This window comes from Neodiprion pinetum, chromosome 1 (genome assembly GCF_021155775.2).
Source record: "Neodiprion pinetum isolate iyNeoPine1 chromosome 1, iyNeoPine1.2, whole genome shotgun sequence".
In the NCBI taxonomy this organism is placed as follows: Eukaryota; Metazoa; Arthropoda; class Insecta; order Hymenoptera; family Diprionidae; genus Neodiprion; species Neodiprion pinetum.
Window position 1 is genome coordinate 34968318 of NC_060232.1, and position 25522 is coordinate 34993839.

The 25522-nt window shown below is 47.5% G+C and overlaps 1 protein-coding gene across 1 annotated transcript in view; it reads right to left on the reverse strand.

The window, feature by feature from the left end:
- The window catches only part of LOC124212845 (transcription factor hamlet), a 74710-nt gene that overhangs the window by 9198 nt on the left and 39990 nt on the right, over nt 1-25522 (reverse strand). The window contains exons 2-5 of the mRNA XM_046613375.1: nt 18901-19269; nt 18618-18820; nt 6316-6450; nt 4199-4325 (exon numbers count right to left, since the gene is read on the reverse strand). Of these exons, the coding sequence (XP_046469331.1) occupies nt 4199-4325; nt 6316-6450; nt 18618-18820; nt 18901-19269 (834 nt within the window). The remainder of the gene's footprint in view (nt 1-4198; nt 4326-6315; nt 6451-18617; nt 18821-18900; nt 19270-25522) is intronic.

Consider the following 25522-nt stretch of genomic DNA (forward strand, 5'->3'; position numbering starts at 1 on the left):
TAACGTATAATACGCTGGGAATCCGATGGACCCCCGGCGAGGTAGCCTTGCGGAAAGTCAACAGGTGGGATCCACCGGCGTAGCGAAGTCCGTTGGACTGCGGAACACCCGGGTAGCCGAGGACGCGCGGCCTGGGAAAAAGTAACCGAAATCAATTCAAGTGACTCTGCGTACGTTTGCGGGGAATCGCGTCATCCGGCCGACAAAGGGTGGAAGCGATGTGGAATTACGACGGAAAGAAAGAAGTAAACAGGAGAACAAAGATTCTCGATACGTATAACTAGAGCTCGTCTGGTTCAATAAGATACGCATCTGCGGGTTCGCGATTCGCACGTGTTCACGAGGAAGTGAAAATTACGTAACTGAGAGGAAAAACCAAGAAGTTAAAATTACAAATAAGATATAATATTACATTTATTGTACGTCCGGAATGCGATGTGTGAAGATCTTGCTGTGTAAAAAATAACGTTCACACTGCGCAAACAACGGAAACGGCAAAATCGTGAAATCTGATGAGGAAAAGGTGGATAAAATATAGTTTAAAGAGAAAAGAAGAAAAGAAAGAAAAATTACTCCTGCGTCGCAGCGGCGTAAAACGCGTATAATATATGTCAAGGTTGCATCGCTGCGCCGATCATCGCTCGAGCCAAAAGTCAAATAGACGCGTCATTAGTTTCGAGGCGTCGGATCAGATAGGGCTGCGCGTGTACCGCCGCTGGGCGCGTGCCCCATTGTGTCGTACCCCTTTTTTGGGTCGTGTTTTTTTTTTTAACTTCTCTCTTTGCTACGACTTTGCTTGCTTTTTATCCTTTTTCTATCCTGGACCCGGTTACGCGCGTGTTAATCGACAAAGCGCGTCATAAATTATCGAAACCCCTAATAGAGACGTGGAGGAAAAAACTAATGGCTTGCGAAAAAGTGGGTAGCACAGAATATGTCTCGGGAACTATAATAACTCACACACGCGTTAACACCGAGCGCGGATCCTTCTGAACGCGTTTACGCCCATCCGTGGTTAGGCGCCTGATGGTGGAATCCGGCCTCACGATCTCTTGCGGTTTCCCACCCTCGTACGCCGTAATCGCATTATATACTTAAATCGTATGTAAATTGTATACATAGTTACGAAACTCTACAGTCTGCCCGGAAACTGCGCTATTGTAATCTTAAAACTGCAATGCAACACCATTTAAAGTCAGTCCCATATTACAGTTAATGGCGAGATCAGGTTAATCAGTAATCTAAGTCGCTTGATATCCCATAAAAATGACTTTGGAACCATGGGTGCAATTCCAAATAAAATTTGGTATGTGAAGAACCAGATAAGAAAGAGAAAAAAAAAATGCCAGCAGAACATCGGTTATGAAACAGCGGCGCCGTTTTACAGAGCAGAGACACGTGCCTCCCTTAGTACAGAATGTAAAACGAAATGGCGATCTGACGCGATATAATATCCGAGGTTAAGCCGCGATTTGAATTCATCTATATATGCATACACACACCTATGACGTATGGGGGACAAATGCGAGGACGCGTGTCCGTATTTTTTCGGCCGGTAGTTTAGCCGAATGGGCGACCCGACGTAGGCGTGTTAAAGCGATTCTATCCCCCGAAAGAAATATGTAGACACGATTCATGTATAGCTACAGCGTTTTGTGCGTATGTAGGGAATAAAAAAAAAAAAAAAAAAAAAAAACCGCGTACGCTTCTGCAGCGAACTGCATGGGGAGACGGGGAAAATCCGGGGGAAAAGCCATTGCAGGGGCGCAGATGCCCGTCGCAAGGGTTGCTCGGCCCGCTTACGCCTGTTTGACATCATTATTGCGATTATATTTTGCTCACCATTGTCGCCCGCCGCCTCGGGGGGAAGTTGTTCTCTGCTGCAGTGCAGGAGCGTTTTGAGATATGAGAACGTCCCGGGTGACACGTGGTCGGCGTTTATAAACTGCTAATTCGTATAGATGCATATTTTCCGGCCACCCGGAGGCGCCGATTGCTCGCTACGTTGAGCCTACTTTAATTTCTTAATTAATTTTACAAATTAACGTTTATATCGCTGGGGTGAACTTAATTGCAACGGCATGTCCCGGCTCTAAAAGTGTCTCGTAAAAATACTCCTTAATTTTCAACCACTCCGCAGCGCCCCTGCAGCCGGTAAAGATATGCCGAGCACGCGCCCCGCGCAATTAGCCTCTAAGAAGTTATGGGAATTCTTGGGAATTCTCTGGTCGCTAGTAGTCACCGGCTGAACTTGACGAAAAATTCATCTAAGAACCTGCGCGACCAGTCGTTCGTTCCTCGGAGCTCGTATCTGCAGCGTTTCAACCAAAACCGAACGTCATTGGGTCGGAGAATGGCGAATGATTTGAAAAGAATCAGAGACGGGGGATTTGTTTTGGTCGCATTACGATGGTTCCGACTCACCCCCGAACCCCCGTTGACTTGTACCGCTCGTTGATGCCACTTATACTCCCTGATACGTGGCTCGAGTAATTACGGATAAACATTTGACCGGAACTAGCGGCGTCCATTTCCGGCACAGCTTGACTCGTGACTCCCCCGGAGGGTTGGAGGGTGAGTGTCGGTTGATCGATATTTTAACGAATGTGTATCGCTCGGAGTTCATCAAACGCAAACGAGTGTTCCGAGAATAATCAGTATCGAATTTTTGCGAGACGAAACTTTATTAAAAAAGTTTCAAGTGCTTCGTGCTTGCAGGAGTAGAAGAGAATGGGGAGGGTAAAAAACGAACCGTCGACAAAAATTAAATGAGCGGAGAAGCCGAAGGTAAAGAACAGCGTTGTAAAAATTATTGCCGAAATCGCAACAGTTGCCGCGGCGCGCGTGCAATTCGATTCAACTTTGATAATTAGCACCGCTTTAATTACCACCACCCGGCATCCGGCCTTCGCATAATCTTGACGAAACTCTGTACACCCTTCCAAATCTCTTCTTCAGCCTTATACAGTCGCGTTGTCAACGATCGTTTCGGAGTCACGATCTAATTTATATAATATTTCTGTCGATAAATTCAAATCCAACCTCATCACGTTCAGACGCTCGATGAGAATAAATTTCGAACAATTTTTCGTATAATTCATCGATCGGACGATTTTTTCTTTGGATCTTATTTTCTATCGTTTCAGGTGTTTTGCTCTATCTGTCCATGGAAGTGTATGTCTTTATCACCTTATAGAAGGTTATACAAGAATCTCATTTGCCCAAAGTAAAATTGTAAAATACATGGGGTTCGATACTTAATCTTGTTCGATTGAAACTCAAGAGTATGCACTTGAACCAGAAAAAAAGTGCGGAATATTTTATTTCGTTCAAAGATGAATGGGATCCGAAGTCGAAATAGCAAGTTAGAATAAGAGAAAAACCCCCTTAAAAAATCTTCACTGACAGTCAAGACGAATGAAACGACTTCTCGACGACACAATAAAAGCGAATCTGTCCAGATTCGAATAACACAAGCCAAGATATCAACAATTTGCTCAGATTTATTTCCATTTCATAATTACAGGTACGTTGTTTCATTCGCGTTCACCATCATCGGCGCACACGACATAACCGGAAATTTTTTAAACGATTTTCGTCCCCTCACCTGACCTTCGACTCAGAAGAAAGTACGTTGTTACTCAACGATCCTTAACCATTATCGATGACAAAGTACAGCAGTGTATTTGACGATTATTTCTACGACGCAGACTCGTGCGTTCGAATCGTTGATCCGACGCTAGATGGGAATGATGTTAACTCCACTTTACGAGTACTCCCCGAATCCGTTGTGCAGCGGACACGCGTGCGGCGAAAGACAAAAAGAATCGGTGAGCGTACCGAGAGAGACGGTTGGCCAGGTGAATCACGCCGAGTTCGTCGAGGCGTGACGACCTGCTACGAGCGGCGACTATTTGGGCTGGGTTGCGACCCGACTTTGGTGCGAATCACGAGTCACCGATCACGTTTGACCCCCAGGACCCGGTATCTGGGCCTATCTACCCTTGCGCTGCAAGTCCGCCTGTCCTGCGGAGCACCTGCCTGCAGTTCTGTACCCTGCATATGCATACCTGCCCTGAGTTGCGCCGGCTAATGGCGTACGCACGAGACTCGATTCGAAGCGTATCGTTCCACGCGAGGAGTCACAGGGCGGAACGATGTGTTTAACATATGTACCGTGTTACAATTTCGCACTTACCGGTCTCCTTGTCGCTCCTGTCCTCCACCGTGTTTTCACCGAGCATATCCTGCAGCTGGAGCGGCTCCCGCGAACCCAGAAGCAGCTCCTCGCCCGCTGCTATATCTCGAATCGTTTCGTACACCACCTGCGATCGGAAGGTTTATGTTACGTATTTATGACGGGGATGAAGCGGGTTTAGGAGATGAATTCGTCTTCCAAAAATCGGATCCTGGGAATTGGGGTAACCTTCGCTTTCTCTTCGACGTGCAACTAGAGTTGCTAGTTTTTCAGCGTTCATCAAAATTTTTTGAAATCACAATTGTTGAATTGTGTTGTTTGAATGACGACGTTTTCAACTTTCAAATTATTTGCAATTCCTGTTTGTTTCTTGAAAGAAACTCTATGCAACATGGTCAGATTCTATTTATCGTCAGTTCGTGCATTTTTTTTAATTCATTGAAAATTCATTGTGATAAGAGTTAAATGAATGACAACAATCGAATAACGTGAACATTGCTCGAAAAATAATATTAAAACTATGATCTGTTACAAAAACCGTGACAAATATATACTCGGAAAAATTCGTCGAAGCGACCAAAAATATTATTCCCACTACTTTCAGGTGAAATAAAGATGTTTCTACAAAAACAAATTGACACCACAATACGAAAAATTCTGTTGCGATTGCGAAATCAGATCCATACATTGAAATCATTTTTTGGAGGTTGCGAAATGATTTTTCAATTATTGCAATCAAATAAGTCATCGTTTCAACTTTTAATAGCGATATAGGCATATGTTACATTGTTAGTGGTTCAAAATATTCTCAAGTCATTGTTATGGATGATTGAAAAGATATGGCCGAAAACGATAGTTGTACCTTTTAAATTTTCGAAAAGATAAATAGTCGAATAAAACTGACCATGCAAATTGAATCTAATGCGCAAAGTTTTTAGGTTCCAAATTTTGCATAAAACAAAAAAAACACCTGTCAGGCTATACTTGAAATCTTCTCATATTCTTAGAGCAATTATTTGATTGTTTCTGGTATTTTGTTTTACCCCGAAAAAAATGTTCTTCTAAGCTTGCCTATGAATTGATTTTGTCGAATGCTCAAAAGTCAGTGTTCTCTAAGTGTAACACATAAAAGATCGATAATTTGTACGATCTACGAATCGCGTTAGCACTCATCGTTTTCTTTTTCCGTCCATCCTGACTTTTTTCGATTCGCAGGCGTAGCACATGAAAGAAAAAACGCAGCATCGACCGATTCACCCTTGAATAAATCAATCAGAGTCGTAATCGACGAGCCAGGTGATTACAGTGACGCTGGGTCGTGATAGGCAGTCACTTTTCCCTCTCTTCACGAATTGGGGATAGAACCCCCAACTCCCGCGGCAATGAAAACGCCGGGGCTCGACGACTTAATAACCAAACACCCCGAGTTGAGTTTCCTCTCGTATAATACACGCATACGAGTGTCATGTGTCTCCGTTCGCACCGTGAGTCGCTTTTGATCCGGTCTCGGTTCGTCGTTTCCCGGTTTTGACCCTGCAGCCCCTGCAAGCTTGCAGAGTGACCTCAGACGGCCCCGAGTCACTCGGACCTTGAAATTGACGCGTGGATGGCACGGAATAATGCAGCTACTGCGAGAGCCGTAAAACTCATTTTTTACAATAAATATCCCGATCATTTTCAGCTGATGTCGCAGCCGGTTATCGCGGAGTGAATTGCCCCGAGGGGCGCGGACATACTTCATGACGAATTAACGGCTTAACGATACTAACATATGTTGGAAGGAGAGCTAAATGGAGTTAACTCGTTTGTTTGGTCAGTTTCAATTCCATTCAATCGATTGGTATTTGCAACTGACGCCGAGTCTGTTGTTTTTTCTAATTGCAGCGTGCGGCAGGTCGACAGAAAATGAGGCTTTATAATGAAGCATTCCGCAGGTGCTCGAACGCATAATATCTGTATTTTTTTCCTTTCTTTTTTTTTACTTTTAACTCGTGAACCAATCTAAAGAAAATAATGTAGTTCCTTCAATCTGACATTTCAAAGACACCAGAAACGGAAGTTCAGCGTAATGATCTTGAAAGATAGAATTTGAATCCTTGGTAAATAAAATAACTTACCTGTCCACCAATCAGAACATGGCGCATGTTGACCGCGTGCATAGGACTGCGCACACTTCGAATATACTTGAGCCAATTACTCGCTTCGTGAGATGCGTCGAGCCATCCTCTGACACCGCTTCCAGCAATACGTATCTGTAATTCGCAATGGAAATGATAGAAAGCTCGAATTAGGAACGATAATCAAAGATGTAAGAGAAATTTTTCATCAGTAAATTAAAAATATCAAACCAATTCCGAGATATTTAAAACTAGGTACTCTTGAAGATAAAAAAAATTGCCACTACGCGTTTCTCATCAATTGCAGTGATTTTTGTGGTTACAGTTTGACGTCCCCACGTAGCAATATAGGTATTATTAAATGTTGAATTGGCCTAGATTCGGCATTCGCATAATTTGTTTTCGATTTCGGCATCGTCCGAAACCGCGACGCTCTCCCTAAACGAGTCTCATTCAAGGGAAAGCCGGTGTAGCCGAATCGGCCTGGCGTGTCGTCGCCCTGCGACGGATCATCCCGCACATGGACCACGACAGCACCTTGCAGCTTTTCCTTCCGCCTTCGCCCGAGCACCACACGGACCTTCGGGGGCTGGGAGAAGTGATTTTTCCAATTGTTTCGCGGACGCCCCGTTCGCACCCTTGCGTAACCACGCGGCGTTCAACCCCTGGCACGGTCACGCGTGGCAAGCCAAGCATCGCACCCCGCGGAGGAGCGAGCGTTATTTTCTTCCCGCAACAGCCTCGCTTCATCATCGCATTAGCAAGTGCAACGCTCCGACCGAATCCCACAGCTTTTACTATCGCCATTCCCACCCCATTCCAACCCTCGCGCGTATCAGCCGCCCGTCAAATGTCCCGTTTTTCGAACTTCTCTCCCGATTTTTAGTCGAGGCATGCCATTTTCACATACTTTTTTGATGGTATTTATTATAAACGGAGTCTTTATTTATATTAAATAATTTTAGCTACGATGAAATGTAAGAACGATATTCGAAATAGTAGTATAAGTAAAATTGACAATAACTTTGGAACAATAATTATTACTGCAACAAGCGGTCGTACGATAACTTTTCACTGGTCAGTCAACTGTTTCATCTGCTTTTTCGGGCTAAAGTTTTACATACGAGTCAACCGAGCTACGTAAGTTGATGAAATATAACGCATGATGTTAGTCTTTTTTTTCTCCGTGTATGTACAATGCTCGTGCTGCAAGAGCTGGAAAACTCCTCCTCGAATATTTTATCAGCTAACAGGGGGAAATCAGGCTGCGGGACTAACCGCAAAGATACTTATGAACTCCACACTGCATACAAAAATACCGTACGAGGAAACACGGATGTATTTTTTATCTCGATAATGCAACGAGTCTTGCATTGAGATCGACCCACTGCTGTCTCGTCGAAGTTTCTACATTGGGTAATGTATGTACGCATAATGCTTCAAATAACGAAACGAACATTCGCGGTTGTCGGTAATACAGAGAACTGCGATAAGCTCGACTGCTTTTTTCATCGACGAACACGCTCACCCCACCTGTCTGTACCCTAGGTAATTCTGCTCACCTTCTGGAAAATCGATAACCGACCTGCAGGTGGAAAAGTGGCTACCGTTCGCCCATAGATCTGTTGACGTATCTACTTTTTACGTTATAATAATGTACCTGCGCGTCGGTATAACGCTCAATCGTACTAAGTAGAATTTTCGGTGTTTGATGGTGTTTAATCTTTACAGAAAGCATACTTAAGTGCGGCTGATACGATCTATCGCTTTCCAATTCATGCATAATCTCCAAACTAAAACTAATTAGTCACACACATAGTTTAGATATTATATATGGTTTGGTATACACCATGGTTTCGTAGTATGGAATTTGAATCTGGAGAAAGAAAAATTGAACGATGGTTAATTGGAGCCAAAAACCGGGTAATTTTGTCAATTTCACAAAAATAATGTTCTTTCTCGTTTTTGAAAACAATGAACGTAACCGAATTAAAAGTAAATAGCATTTGATGGCTGACAAGGCGTTGCAAGCAAGTATCGGATCATCCGTTCTAAACGTCGAAGTGCCAGCGGGATGCGCTGAGAATTCTTGAGCGATGACAATTAAGTGGGACCTATCGTTTGCGCGGTAGCTAATCGCAGGAAACAGTTGTCACTGATGGGAAAAACCTGTCGAATAATGAAAACAGCAGGATAATCCGGCAGGCTTACGCACGGACCGACGCTTCCAGAGGACACTGAGAGACCCGAATGGGAAAAGCTAGATGCGGCTGATCCCCGCAGCAGGAAACCACCGCACCGCTAACACCGTTCATTCACGGATCGGATACCTTGAAAATTTTCTTTCATAAATGAAACTGGACAAGTTCTTCCCATCCAAGCGGACCCTGACTACGCCGCTCTGATAACATCCGCATGTCGTGAAAACTGGCGTTGCTGCGGGAAATTCTCTCTAGCTCGGGCTTCGAGAAGCGTTCGTTCCTTGGCTGCTTTCGGCGCACCTTTGTGTCAATCTCGACAATAACTCGAGGAGAGATCGTCGGAGATGTTCGACCGATTTTCGGTCCTGGAGCATCGAGCCGGCGGCTACGAGACAGTGGTTAAGGACCGTTCCGGGAAACTGGTCACGCACAGGACTCGCGACAGCAGTCACAATGCGGAGAGAGTATCCTGGCCGGGTGTCAACTGGGATTAGGATCGCAAGTCCGTCACACCTACTACAATAACGTGTTAACTCAGGACCCAGCGGCGTCGCGCGCCCGCGGCCGCATCGCTCCTCCGTAGGGTTTCCGGCCCTGCGGAAAAGTAAACTCGGCCGCTCCGCCATTGCCCTCGCAGCGGGGCGTATTTTCGCTTTGTCGGCACGAGGCGCATGTGCGGACAATCCGGGACACAGATTTGTCTCCCTGAGAATCCTCCGGTCTTCTAATCGTTTTCACTCGGTTTTTTCTTCTTCTTCCCCTTCCTCGTCCTACCGAATTCCGAAATTTTAGTCCCGCACGAGCGTTTCTTCCGCGTGGGGATAAAAGCCGCGGAGGCTTACTACGCGGATGAAGCACGTTCGCCGCAACGAGTCATTATGTTTTTTATAATTTTTCATTCTCCTGTATTCATTTGTTTATTTATTTATTTTTCTTGCTCGTCAGACCGCCTCTCGTCGAGATCTGCGATACGTCATACGTCGTGTCTAATTGCTGGTTTGGCCGAGCAGTAATCCGTCACATTGCCTCGAGTGGCGTCGCGTCCTTGGCAACATAGTTCTAAAGCTTTAAGAGAAAGTTTTAATTATTTATACAAAAACGCGACGCTGGCAAGTTACCGTGCTATACGAAGCGAGAAAATAATATTAAATGAAGAATAAATATAAATATAAAAAATAGGAGGGACCAGAGGGGAAAGCGAAGTGAAAGACTGATGCCCGTGAGTACAGAGGCGAACGTGAACGCGGAAGAGGAAATTTGCAAAATGAAATGGAGAAAAAAAAAAAAGAAAGAAAAACCTATTTGCAACGCTCGCTAGTTCAGTTAGTTGCGTATAAATAATAATTATGCACTTCTGCACGGCCCTTGCATAGAAACGACCTGCAGACTAAAAGGGAATTGCTAAAATTGGCAGAAACTGCACCACCATTTCAATTAAGTTAGATTTAAACCTATAAACTGCCGGTGCTCACTTGCTACGTGCATACTGAATGTAGGAATGCACTTCCAGCTTAAACTCAACGTGAATAATAATTATATCTCCGCGTACATGGATATATATAACAGGCTTAACGAGCGTTCAACTTACATGTGTGTGGAAAAGACTTTGCTGTATGATCTCCGCGCTACTGAAATTCCAACGTTGTTAAAGACGAATGAAATGGCAAACGATGCCTGCAGATACTTAGCCTGGCTTGGCTCGGCTAGACCGACGGTTACACCGCGTAATTGACGTTTCTTTCTCGGGAGGAACAGCCGCGCATGATATGCTGATGCGGTATCGCACCCGCTTCGTAGACGCTTGTACTCTGTGTAATATGTGTACACAAGATGCAGATGGTGACATGGGTGGCAATTAAAATTGACAGGTCGGAAACCCGAGTAAACCACATCCTACTGAAACCAAGATATTCTTCTAATTACATAACGGCTCGTCGTTACTGCTACACGGAAAGATTACCGACCGCTGCTCCAAACTGACGAGTTTTTTAAAATCCACGCCACTTTCGCATTTATTTATTTTCCGGTTACGAAACTTTGTCTAAGATGTGTCGTAGTTTTGCGAAAGAACGCACTTCGCACGTATTGCTTCTTCGATTATACAATTCATGAGGTTCGTAATGAAATTCTGAAACATCCTCAGGATAATAACTCACACTGCATCTAAGAGCGAAGCTTGTCAACCACGATTACCGAGAAAGACAACGATAAAATGAGAGCTGCAATACAGCACAGAGTGAAATAGTGAACGATCAATCTCCGACGTATCAGAGTTTGACCTTGCAACCGCACTGATTAAGAATCCTGCAAGCTAACAGCTTCGTTCTATTAAGTGGACAAGCGGCGTAGCGATCGTAAGCCGAAGTGGAAGGGAAAAAAATGGGATGTTTACCGATCGGAAAGGACGAGCAGGACATGCGGCTGGATGATCCTGCGCCACATGGGGTACGCGTAGACTGCAAGGCGACGGACGGACCAGATGATCGTCTCCTTTGTAGCCTCACACCCCGGACAATAAACCGATGTACTGTATTCGGGGAGAGGACCCAAAGGCAGTTAGGGACTGTCCGACTTAAGGTCTTCTTTCGAACCAACCTGGTGCGAACAAACGGAGTAGCGCCTCAAAGGTTACGGTAATCACCAACGTTCCCGCTCACGCAGCGCATCTTTGTGCATCTGCAGGAGCTGGACACGCGGACGGCGATTTTAATCTCGCTCTCGCCTGGCTCAGCTCAAGCTTTCAATAATTTTCGGATATTGCGGGATGTGCGAAGGAGCGGAAGCTGCGAGGATCGAGAGATCCGAAATTCGGGAAGAAGAACGTGAGAGTGATTGCTGCTCGTCGATCGTTTCGAATCTGTTAGTTTAAGCTCGTCACTGAAGAGAAGCGAAATGCTCTACAAGCGCATTGCTATAGCAAGCGCAGGAATATGCGAAAATCAGGTTTGTACTCTTCTTCTCAGTTTGTTGCAAAGAAAGACCTAGCGTATGTAAACACAAAAAAAAAAAAAAATTGTCGAAACGTCTCGTTGATTACATTAAATGCGGCTTCGATTAACGACTCAGTCAATTCATTGTTGAATCAAATGACGTTTCCTCCGCTATGTTTGGTGAATTTGTCGAATTCTTTTTTCGCGTGTATAATATCATCGCACAACACCGCATAAGAATCGTATTTCGTTCAGCGCGTAGTCGTTGTCTTCGGTAATGCGTCAGTTTCGCAAGGCTGGGAGTGGAGGATTATACGACAGACGGGGTTAAATGTCGTTAGCTCAGCGTCAGAGGTCGAGTGGCGGACCCGGAAGGGAACGGTGGGATCAGAAAAGTTATGAATAAGCGATCGATGGAGATGATAACCCGGCGATGGTTAACGCAAAAACGCTTTTAGCGTCACAGCGGTCGCTCGGGGTCGGCGTTGGTCGTTGACGGGGGTGGCGGCGATGCCCTCGGCTCACCAACACCTCGAAATTCACTTCGACGCGCAATCCGCGCGATAGTCAGAATTAAGCGCAGACAAGTCTGACTGCCCTGGCGTCGATAAATTTCTTGGAAATTAATTAAGGAATAATTAAACCCGGCGGGTTGTCAGACAATCGAGCACCGGGTCAGGTCTCGGTGATTCAGTCACCTTGCCGGTCTACGAAGCGGGAGCGACGACGGAGGAGATTAAGGAAAGATGACGCCAAACTTGAATGTGCCGAGTAACTCGAACTCTCCGGCGAACGGCGAGGAGTCGACTCGTAAACAGCCCGTAATTTAGGGGATGATAATTGAGTATTGAGTGAGCGCGCAGCCCGACGCGTCTCGACTCCGCTAATATTTTCCAATTAAACGAAATTGCCCGCGCCAAAATTGAGCCGAGACTCGCTTTACGTACAATGCGAGATCCTGGGCACGCAGCCGGCTGTACTGCGGGTCCGTACTTGACCCAGTTGACTCGGAGTTTCGGGGACCGAGAGCGTAATGACACGAAGTGATGGACGGCGGTGCCCTCTGACCCGTGTCTAACGCGCAGCAGATGCCACCCACCGACCCCCTCGATAGCCGGCGATCCGCAGGGCTTCCCTCGATGAAGAGCAGCTACCCTCCTTTCTATCTGACGGTATAAATTATGGCCAAGGCGCGTCAGCCGCAGCTTCTTATGATCGATCATTAGACGCTTATTTGCCAGAAAATTTTGCTAAAATTGTTTTTCCGGACCGTTCGCCTGGACGCAACTCGACTGACGGGGATGTTTTTGACGTGATGTTGACCCGCTCGGCTCGCGTGATCTATCCGTATACGGAGCCGGGCTACCTGCCGAGTAGCGTCGTTAATGCTCTTCGGAACAATAAACTGGAACAATTTTCTCCACCGTACAGAACAAACCATCGGAGTGCCTTCCGGCGATTCCCCGGGACCGGTACTCCTCCTTGCATATACAGGGCGATAGCCCAGAACACACAGCACGGTGCGGGGGCGCCCTTAGTCCTGCGGTGCGTGTGTACCTACGTACCTGCCTCGGGTTCGGGTAATGCCTTCCACTCGGACCGACGTGCCAGATTAACTCGGGCATTGTGCCACGGGACTCGGCAACTCACCTTCCAACAAGAGCCCGTTCCTCTCCACCCCGCAATCTGTCAACGCCGCTCAGGGAGAGAGCGATCAATTGACCTAAGTATCCCACACTCAATGGAGCCACCTCGTCTGGTCGCTCGTCTTGGACTGTCTGTGACGATATGGAAAGAAGAGGGTTACGTGTTTCATTCAAACCCAATCGTATTCTTGAAAAATATCTCGACCGATACTCCGTGTGGTACGATCGTCACGATTCAGCCGTCACATTCGCTTTGTAATCCAATTCATCGATCTATTCGAAATACATTTGCACCGGATCGAAGAAGGATCGGTTTTTTTTCTGTCTTCTGGCATTCACGTTCAGCAGGCATTCCACAATTGCATTTAGCCACTTTACACCGCGATATATCATCCCAAATATTGCGGTTCGATAAAAGGCGTCCTGATAATAATAGACAACTTATGTTGAAATCAAATTTGGGACTACTGATATTCGTTGCCACTGGTAAGTATTTAGTTTTAAGAATTTTCGATGATTAAGAACTGAAGTTTAACATACGAAGGCCTGACCAATCAAAGGTATCGCATTTTGTGGCGGTGCTTCGACAATGGCACTACGTTGTTGATACCCTCGGTGTCAACGAGGAATACGGAGCTGTTGGCAGAGTTCAAATTGCTTGAAATAGATGGAAGGGAGAGAGAGAGAAAGAGAGAAAAAGAGAGAGAGAGAGAGAGAGAGAGAGAGAGAGAGAGAGAGAGAGAGAGAGAGAGAGAGAGAGAGAGAGAGAGAGAGAGGAGAGAGAGAGCGAGGGAGAGGGAGATCAAAGGCAGAGCGGAGGAGAATTGTTTCCCGTAAATTATAACCGAGGCACTTGGCCGACTTCTCGTTATGAGTTGTGAAACAAGTTCAATTAAGTAGCTGGCGAGAAGCGTCGCGAACGGCTTCCTCCATCTCCGTTCGGGATTGTGAAGAGAAATCCTTAGGGAAGGAGTCTGGTCGCCCCCGCGATTCGTCGATTGGTTTGAACCGACGGGGTCAGCCCGGATGAACCGGGTAACACGTGTCTCTTACGACCATCCCTGCCGGAAAATTTACGAACCCTTCGATTTGTCACGCGGCCCCGCTTCGCGCGAGTTATTAAGAAAGGATTCCCCCGGTCGTTTGGGGAGCCTGCAGCGCGAACGAGAGTATACATACAGATCGGACGAGGCGAGCGAGGCTGCTCTTGGATCGAATCGGTAACGAGGCGAGAGACACACGCGCGAACTGATGTAAGTGGAAGGGGTGAGAAAAGGCGAGCAACCCTGCAGCAGCAGCAGCGGCTACCTTGCGCCGGGTGTATAAGGCGCTCGATTTAAATGTCAAAATATGAACCCTTGCCGGCATTATTATATGAGCAGTAAGGAAGGTATCATATCTGTATTAACATACTAGAAAGGATACGCGCTGAACGCGAAAGTCTCAATCAAGGAAGCCGGTCTCGAAAGGGGCCAACAGTCGTAAGCACGTGTAACGTATGCACGTATCGCAGGTCCAAGGTGGTGATGCAGCGTGTAGCGTTTTGTCGGAGCTCCTGCACCGCGACCCCTGGGGCGATGGTCGGTTGTCACTCTTTATTTGGTACCGTTTTTTGTTTCACATTTTTTGCCGGGTCGCGCCGCAGGTTCCGTGACCGACCTCGCGGTTCCCGTTCTCCCGTTCCTCGAGGTCATCCTGGCTTGACCACCGTCCGTCGGAGATGACCGTCGGCCGAGACCCTCGGCGACAAAGGTTGCCCGGTTGTCACGGGAAGGTGACGAGCCGACAATGAAGATCCCCGCGGGTTTGATTGTCACTTGTTTCCTGCCGATTCTCGCCGATCCGAAATTTGAATATGGAACGTTCTCACTACCCGCGTCTTCCTCGCAGGTATGTTGGTACATAATAATGATCGGCGCAAGGTCCGCGGTTCAACGCGTAACTCGATATACGTACGCCTTGAGAACCTCGCAGGCGTTAATTCGCAGCCCGGGCATAATGTGATCGATTTGTCCCTCTGCTGCAGCGGCAGGCGTGCCCTTTGATTGGCAACAAAACCGGCATCGACTGCCAATCACTCGCAACGCGACTCGGATTCAAAATTGTCCGAGACTTCCGGGGCGGTGAAACGCCCCAACGACTGGACAATGTCCAGGGCTCCTTATTGTCTAATTTTTCCCAATTTACGAGCGCCAACGCGTCTTTCAGACCTCGTCAGGGACGCGTCAGTCCGTCGCGTCGACCCTGCGCACGGTACCCGCTTTGTGTCGATTCGCACGTCGCGACGCTGCACTTTTCCGTCTACCCAATTCGTCATCCACACTCGCACGTTAAATTCCCCGCAGTCTTCCGCACGATTTGACAAAAAAATAGACGCGTGTGGCTTATGAAAAACAACCACGCTCTCTACCTCGAATCACGGCAAAAGACTCCGGCAGCTCCCTTCGGTCAGGGATTAGTGACGCGGAAGAAACTGCGGCTGGCCAATATGTCAGAGCTGGCTTTTCAAGCTCCCACGAATCCTATAATAGAATACTCTAATAGAATCCGCTGCACGAATTGAGCTTTGCAAGCTGCACAGGTTATTATATAGAATCTAGCGATGATACGGCAAGCTCGCAATCGCGATTTACGTATGAAAATCACGGACGAATACTTGATTTGCGAAACAAACGTCCGAAGAACAATCGCGACTTTGCCTGTCCGCGTTACATTTCGTGGACGTATGGGTCATTTTCGACAGGTCACACTCGGCGTTAATTATGCTGTGATTTTCTTCTCCGCCAAATTGAGCACCGTCCGATGTACGCGAGGGGATGGTAAATTCATACTCGAACGGCTAAGCGGAAGATTGGCTTAGTTGCCGTAGTGGCACACCGCACACCCTGATTACGCGTCACTGCGCTAAACATCTCCGTAAAAGTGGATAACCCCCTCTGCTGGTTCACCGTTTTTTCACTCTTCTCTCTGTCTCTCTCTCTCTCTTTTTTCTCTCTCGCCTTTTCTGATTTTCGAGAGTGGTCGAGGTACGGCTCACTCACCCTCTAAAGCAACCCCAAAACGATCGCTCGACGCGCAGGTAGGGTGATACCTCTGTAATACAACCAGAACCCACGAAACACAATGGCCTCATCGCGCGGATCTACCGGCTAGAAGGTTTCTTCTCTCTTTTTTTTTTTTCATACGGAATTTTTTTCCTTCCCGCCTATGATTTGGGTTAGCTGTATGAATAAACATGGCAAAAATTTAACAGGGGTGAATTTACCGGATCGATCAAAATTTTTATTGGGGCGATATACGTTCCTTCCTCCGTTTTCGAATTTTTTCTACTCTTTCAATTTCTCTTTTTCACCTTCTTCATCCCTTTTTCATTCAATTCATCTCGAGAGCTTACGGGGCTTCGAGTATATACGTATTTCTTTCCACGAATCTGAGAAAAGGATTAAAGTGCCTGTACAGGCACGCAACCCATATCTGTATCCGGAGATCGGGGTGCGGCGAGACAAACACCGTGATGTTATTCTTGACAGTATTTGGGAAAATCGGTTGCGTGAGAATCCGCGGAGTGCAGCAACCGACGGTGAATTTCCGCAGCTCGGCGTTCACCCGCCATCCTGCAACAGCGTGGTTGACGGATCGGGTGACGACGGAACGAAGGGGTAGCTCGGCAATTCGGTAGTTGGATTTAATCGATCTCGTTAATCGCCGGTCGACAGTTGGCCGGACTACCGTCAGCTTTTTGTATCCGCGAGACGGATGGCGTCATTTACATTTTGTCACCGCGCCGTGCGCCCCTTCGACTATCATATCTATCACCCCCGCAGCGCAGCGCGAACCGAGGATTGACCACCGGCTCTGAGCCGATTCTCACTGTTCTGGAATCAGTTCCGAGACCGACGACTCCTCTCTTTTTCAACCAGACAGGAACCCCGAAGTTACTTAGGATAAGAAAGCTGTCACGTCTCGCATCGGCGCGTACATGCGTACAACGGTCGCACTTTGTACGTAACGCGTAATGAAGCGTACGCGTACACTTCGCGATAACTAACGTCAAACGAAAGAAGCCAAAGACGTTACGAAATCAACCGAACTCTGCGTCAAACGGTTCAACCGACGAAATGACAGTTTTTCCGGAAACCACTTTTCCAGGGGATCGTCGGACTGCGCGCTTCTGTATAGGCCAGCTTCTGAACTGCGGTCCAACCGACGTGTTCGCTTTGCATCGCTCATTACATACGAGCGTTAGGAATCGCCTGGAACGTCAAGGTTACTACAATAGATGCCTGCGGTTACGCGATACCCGCAAGAGGAGAAAAATGTGGCTGCATCTATGTCGCACGTGAAGCGTTACGAGGCGTGCGGAATGAGAACGGTTAGAGTAAGAACGTAGATGCGGGAAACCGCAGGCGGAATAAAAAAAATATACGCAATCTCACTAACGTCATCCTTACCGTACATTTCACTATTAACCAATTGACGTTTTCAATGATGCGTAAAGCGATGAAACAGTATTCAATCACGTCAAAATATTATACCAGCTACTACTCGAAATACGGATCAATGATAATCGCTAACGCTATCGCACTTGAGGAAAAGTCTGAGACTTTTATCAACTTGCAAAAAAAGAGATATTTCTCTACATATTTCAGTACCTGTACACATATACATATTATAAGAAAGGAACGCATTAGCCGATTCGAAAGGACAGATCGATTCCATCTTTTCTGAAAAGAGGAGAATAAAATGTCCGAGTAAGACGTCAACGTTTTTTTGTCACGGACAACAGCAACGGATGATTTCCTTACGAAGATACGAGGGCAGAAACGGACGCACGCACTCACAGAGCGTTGCAGATGCCGATGGGAAGTTGCGGATCGCACATATACCGCGGTGACTGCAGTCCTGGCGATTTTCAATGCCGACATTAAACCTATCTTCCATAGGAATCGCCGAGGTAAGAAAGGCACATCGAAGACCGGGCGAGGGTATAAGCGACAATTGACAGATCCGTCAGTATAGATGACACCTCGAACCGACCAGGTGGTTCGGCGTCATTCGTACCGCTGCGTCGCGGCGACGACTCTGTCGTCGGCATCTGTCGGATAATGCCGGTGGATTATAACAGTAGGACACGGACCCGAGTCTCCCGACATACAGCCGGGGACATATTCCCGGGGAATCTCAACTATAAACAGATCGATCATCTTTCAAAACGGTTCGATGCATCCCACTGAGATGATATCTGTCCCTCCTCACTCTCGTATAGTTAAGTCCGAAGATATAGGTACGTATATTCGCGTGTGAATTGTTCAAGTCTCGTTCGAATATCTCTCAAGATTCCTGCTGAACCATATACCCGTAAAATTGTCAATTTTGAGGTCGCGATCGCGGATACGAGTTGCTTTTCGCAGGGAAAGCGTCTCGTTCGGGTGCAGACTCGGCTCGTACAAGACACCGTAGACCTTGAACTTTTTTCGCCGACATTCCGCAGTCACGAACGATAATAATCGCACTCTCTCACTTACCTCCCAGGCGTAGTGCGGATTCGCGGGTTCGTGGGCCCACCTCCCAATGAAGGGCCCGAACTTGCTCCCCCTGGCGATGTCTCTGCGCGCCCTCACCTGGGATCCGCTGACCGAGGACCGGCCGACCTCGACTTCGGGCACGGGGGAGACCCACTCTCTCAAGGGTATTTCCTTGGGCCCACGGGTTTCCGGCTTGATATCACCTGCAGAGCGGCGAGATAAGATAAGGAAGTTGCCGAGAGTCTCCCTGACGTTTCGAAAAGGAAGACGCAGGTATACTCACGATACTCGCGGTATTCGCCGGGAAAGGATGCAACGCTCCGTGGAAAATCCTTTCGTTCGTTTTCCTCGTAACTCCAGGATTTGAGCTCGTCTTCCCTGAGCATCGGCTGGGGCTGCTTGTCGAAGGGGGGCCGTTCCATCGCCGCCGGATTGTTGTACTCCTGCTGAAAGGCGGGCCTGGCCTGAGGATACTCCTGGGGAACGTTGTGGGCGCTGGTGGCGTGGCGCGGATTTTGTAAATCTCGATAATCGGGGCTGCCGCTGGGTCGTCCCGAGTTCTCCTCGAGATCCGTGTCCTCGCCACCCCCGCCTCCGCCTCCACCTCCGCCTCCGCCGATGCCCCCGGCCGTGTCGCCCTCGTCGCTGCTTCCTGAAACGGGGAAAAAAAGGTATAGTCTGCGGACCGTAACCTTGAGCCTCGCACGTTTTTCCCACAGTCCGAATTATCATCGGCACGACTGTACAATCTACGCGCGGGACCCGGATCCTAGACACACATCGCGAGGAGCCGCGTTACCGGAGTCCTGGGTAGCGGCGAAGCGGCGGGTCTGCGAGCGAGATATCTCGCGACACCCGAACCTCGAGCAGCGAAGAGTGTTTGGAACGATAAGATTTTATTTAAGTATTTTTATTGGCCGTGCAGCCTCGACCTCGGCGGCGGTTTTGATGCTGCGGTGGTCCCGCCGCGCGTCTTGTCTTCAATGGGATTCACTGCTACGACTACTCCGCAGACTCGAGTGGTCTCCGCGGCACCGCCGGCTTGACGGCTGAAACGTGCGTAGGTACGGATTTGTTTGTGTAAGGCAAGGCCGGATATGAGACGCGCCGTTTAATACGGAACTTATCGCCGAATTGAGAGATATCCGTGCCGTATCTTTTTATCTCGAACAAACTATATTCCGTGTGTCTTCTCTCTTTCTCTCACTCCTTCTCGCTTTCACCCCTCCAGCCCCCTGCGCAGTGACACCGTCGACCCCTTACACCCTGAAACCCCTGCCTGCACTCGTCAACTTCGCACGGCTGCAACGGTACATGTGCGTACGCCTACCTACGCACGCAAAGATAAAAACAGACACGAACACGGACGCGCGTATCGCTCGCGAACAAACAGCAGCGTCTATACGGAGATAGAAAACAACCTGTGCAATCGAATCCTAAGCAAACTCTACGCGGGAATTGACAACTAAGCAAATACTTTAGATAATAGACGCGTAAGATATCGAGCCGATTATACGTATATGCGGTGCAAGATAGGAATCGCCCGTTGGTTACCGTAGGAGCAGGTGTTCTTCTCATCGTTTACTCGCGTTTCGGGCTGCTTTACATACATAGTGCAGGGTATGACAACTTAACTTTATCGAAACAACACGTACTGTACAATACCGTTTGAAAATCAGAATATTCGAACTCCTTGCACGTCGCAGCAGCTCAGCGGCTGCGGCTTATACGTGACCAATTTCGATTATTGACAAGCGTCTCGATGGTTGACGGGTAGGAATTATAATCCTTATCTCTCCTCGGCGAGGAGCCAAGAAGCCGCGAGGCGTTGATCATGCACGCAGCCGTGCGTACATTATGCATCTACGCTCTAATAAACGTGTTTGCGTTCGCCGATATACGTATAATTGTTTTCGTGACGTCTCAAGGGGCGCCTGCAAGATGACTATTGTCGAACGGTATATGCGTGTGTGTGTGTGTGTATATATATATGTATATATATATATATATATATATACGAATGCATGAGTACCGTTGTCCCGACACGCCCCTGGGCCCACAGCCCCACGTGACAAAGGGAATCCCCCCTGCCCCTCGCAGACCCTGTCTCAAAATACATCGTTATTAACGGGATGAAAAATCACCCCAAAATCTCAAATTCCAATCGTGATCCATGGCCAATGCGAACAACTGTTTACCCACTCCGTCTGTTATGGCTATAATACAGGCAGCAGCTATGCGTGCATTACCTTCCCTAAACGCCGGAAATATCGCTTCAAATCCGCGTTTCTATCCGACGGCAAGAGGGGCGTCGATTCGTTTCATAACGTGGAATGGGACGAATTTCGAACTGAGATATTTAAACGAGGCGAGAGAAGTGAGAATAATCCGGGGGAGTGGGTTAAGTCGTTATCGATAGTATCCGTATTCGTTCCAGTAAACTCGAGCTAATCCCGTATCCTGAGATGAAACTTACCCCGTCGATAGACTCGGGCATACAAACCGCGGGCCCAGTATCGAGATGACGGTGAAGTTGGCTCGGCGCAGCCTCTTCCGTGTGTAGAAAACCGTCCTAATCGTCGGGGCAAACAGATTGTCGGCAGTAGTTTGGCAGGATCAGAGCAGTCGCTGAGCCGGGGGTGAAGATCGTAAAGACGAGAGCTGATCCTTGACGACGCGTCAATCGGCATGCCCCTCGCGCTATCACAACACTTCTGTATAGCTGCTCTCAATATTGTAACAATATTTATAAACCCTCGGGGGTCTTTGACTCCCGGGTGACTCGAGTGCCGTGCTTGCGGCAGTCTGACGCGTACAACGCGGCGAGCCGCACTTGACTCCGTGGCATCGTTTTACGCGCCACCCGCCCGGCAGCAGCAGTCCGCACCTACGCGAGGAGCTACTACTATATAACTACTCCGCTGATTAACTACACGCGGCGCGTAAGTTACTTGCCCTTGGCTCTAGCCATAAGCCGGGTTGAAGAGGCGGGTTGATAGCTTAGCCGATAGGCGCCGAGGGATCGAAATTACTCGAGGAGAAAAAGTTCCGAGCATATACGGCGGGACGCGGCCAAGGTATTCGCCGGATAACCGGAGATTCGCTGCGGAGCTGTCGCGGAAAAGCGCGATCCAACGAGTGTCCGGAAGTCAAGAGTGCGAGTGACGACGGATCGCGGACCTGCCCACCCACTACGTCTCTCCTTTCGAGATTCTGTAAAAGCTGTACCTACCGAGGGAAGGTGGAAATTTTCCTAGCCAGGACATTTCTCCCGCTACCCGATGGAGGGGGCGGGGAGGGGGGAGGAGAGGAGAGGGGATATATCGCGACGAGTATCCTGCCCAGCACCACCGTCGAGCCCCGGAAAACCCGCGATAATTAAGTATAATAAATTAGTAGAAAAGGGCGCAGTACTTGACGAAGTAGGCGACGATTGCACCCGTCGCGCGTTTGCTAACACGAGGACGTAAACCGCAGTTTAACCGCATTACAGGACATCCGTCTCGGCGCGATATTGCACAGCCGTAATGGCAACGAGACTTACACCTACTCTGAACCAGTCCCCTGTAGAATTTAATACACTGCTCCCAATTTTATCCTTTGGATCCGCCGATGCAAAACCCGGTTGCGATTGGGTGCGTACCGCGCGTGACGAAAAAAATCCGCATGCGTGGCAGCGTGAATCTCGGACAGCTGATCGTTCGTTTACAACGGGTGACCAGAATCGTGACAATCTTTGGCTCGGCTCACCGCGGAACCGGTCTTCTCGGGAGGAAATTTAAATTCCGCACATTTGTGGCTACTTTGAATCGTATGTTCCATGGAGGAAACTGTTTGATCAGTTCTTTTAGTCTGAAATTTTCCGTTATCGCATTCTGTATACGGAAGAACGAGGTATAATATTGGCAAAAATCCGCAAGCGAAAGCACTTTGATATTCCGAATGTAAAAGGACCGCGCGTGATTTACTCGAAAACGACGCAATATCTGAACGATAGGCGTATACCTACGTATTATAACAATACACGTGATTGTAGGTTATACAACAGCGATTACACAATTATCTGGAATGTTAATTAGTTCCGTAAGAACGAAAACAATGTGCGAACGTATTACGCCGATCTGGTTTTAAGATTCGGTTTGTTCCGACGCAGGGTGAAAAAAGCCAGAGGCGCGTAATTGGCGTTGAACAAAACACACGTTAATTAAGCGATTATTTCGATAAGCGCTCCAGAAATCGTTTCCGATTTCTTATCCGTTGGTATCCAGGCTTGTACCCAAAGAAAAATAAGAATCACTGGAAAAAGAAAATAAGTAAAAAAATGAAAAGAAGCCGCAACAAATACGGTCGACTTTCATCGCGATCAACTCACCACCGCTCGATGCTTTGTAGTCAACCATTGGCGAGCCGGAGCCGAGACCCTTCATGAAAAATATCGGATGAACCCGAGGTGTCACAAAAGTCACAAAACGTCAACACATCTCACTGGCGAAAACAATTCTCGATCCAACGCGGCGTGACTCGTAATTGATTAGTTGAAAAAAACGTTCGGCAGTATCACAACAACAGGTATTCACAAACTTTCTTTCTCTCTCTCTCTCTCATTCTCTCTCTCACCCTCACCCTCACTCTCACTCTCACTCTCTCTCTCTCTCTCTCTCTCTCTCTCTCTCTCTCTCGCTCTCCGGAAATATTGAAACAAGCCGGAATAATTGACCGCGGTCACTGCGGTGGCGAGTATCCAATATCGAGGAACTCGCGATTCCCCGGGGGGTGGTTTTTACACAGCTGTGCGGAGTTGTCGCTGCGTAGAGGCGACGAGCGCGCAGAGCCGTCCGTCCCTCTGCACGTGCTATGCGAGCTGTGCCGTGTCGGCCGGCTCTTACGAGACTAGAGATCCGAAATCTGTTGAGAAGAGGATGGCACGGTTCCTGGGGGAGCCCGGACAATTCCTGGGAGTGGCGAGCCGTCGGTCTCGGCTCTGGTTGGCCCACGGGCGGAGCCACCCCTATCGCTCTGCCCCCACCACCGCCGCAGCATCCCCTGTCACCGAGCGAGACGGACGCCTCGTGGCTGGACCACGTACGTATCTCGGCGGCTGCGAGGCGAAGGAGACGGAGAACGCGAGGCAACCCGGGACGCGCGCCGACGAAGGACGAGGAGACCTCAGGACCGGAACAATCGATGCCCGCCTGCCACCTTATTGCGCACTCCTACACCCGGATACTGATACCAATATCCTCTCATTCGTCACGACCCACGACTTCGATACGCGACGCGAACTTTATACGATAGGCGTACGGCACGTGGAAAATTATCGTTACGCAACCTTTCGTAGCGTCCCACTATTTTTTCTTACTCAATTCGTATCGTCGTTGCGTGATTATTTAACCGAAACACAGGAGCGTCGGTTTTCTCCGCACATTGATTAATTTCATTCGTCTCTTCTCGTCCTTTGTTTAAGCCACAGTTGGTGGTAACTCTATCTTTAACCGTATGTATCGATGATCGTTTGATACAAATATGGCGCGACAGCTGTCACAGATTTACCTGATTCGTTTGGAGAAAATCTTTTTATTTTAGACAAATTAATTTTGATTTTATCAGCGAAACATAACTTTTTGATAGCGAAAGGAGGAGATAAACTTTTTCTAACGGGTTTACGTACAGCTGAAATTTAATTACTTCTCTATAGTATTTTGATTTTCTGGGTCTACCTGCAACGTGAATTTTGATGAAAAATGAATAAACTAACTAACAACGAATTTCGGGACAGCTGACGCATGGATCTGTTGTGACACTATTGTTTTATACGTTTAAATTTTCACTATAATTAATTCACCTTGCATACCGAACGCTTTGAAATCTGAAACTAAACTAATCACAACTTAATGAAAATTACACCGTGACTCCATTATCACAGATATATACGTATTTATGTGAAATCGTAATTTATAATGAAACTAATTTTCAGTTTGAAAATTATTCCCGCATATAGAAATTTTGAATAGTCCCGAGAGGGTGATTATTCACTCTCGAACAAGCGAAATAATGAACGAATTGTAATAATATCCACCATTTTATTATATTTCTCTTCTTCATTTTTTTTTTTTTTCCTCACTGTGTGAAACGGTCGACGGTTAGATTATATCACAAAAACAGGAAACTGCAAACTGCGCCGCTTTGTCTTAATTGGGTACAATTTTTTACGGTCTCTTTAATGTGGGTAATATAAATGATTGCAGTTTCTCAAAATTAGATAAATACATCTGTCAGAAATTGTAAATGAAATCTTAAAGTAGATTTTATATTTTTTCAATTCTCTCACTTCACATGAATAAAATTCGAGTAACGTAAACCAGATTTGATTTTAATACTCTCAGAAAACGATTTCGATCTTTAACGAGAATTTGATGTAATGATTTTTAGTTCATCTAATAAATATTCTGCGAATTGGGCGCCGTATCAACGTTGCGATTTGAAAATCATCCACGACGCTTCGTTCGCTCCGCGACAAGACGTTACCAGCGGTCGTTGACCAATGGCGAATGCTTACAGGTCGGATCCAACGACTGCGATCACGAATTTTTTTCTTCGCCTTTTCTTTGCCAGAGCGAACCCTAGGCTCGATTGAAAAGTGGCTTTTCAATATTATTAAAGAGGGGTGCCCCCGTCAAGTCACGGTCAGTACAGCCAAGGAGGCAATCAGGAATTCGACTGTTTGCCTTCGGCGGCCTTCCTGGCCCCGGCTTTTGACGCGACCCAACCGACGACCCCCACTCGACGTAAACCCTGACACGGGACGCGTATTCCTCCGTCAACCACTTCGCGGACAAAATTTTTTGACGTCTTGCGGTTGGACGCCCGTTCGGCGCTTCGATTTCCAGGATCGGACGTCAACGTCT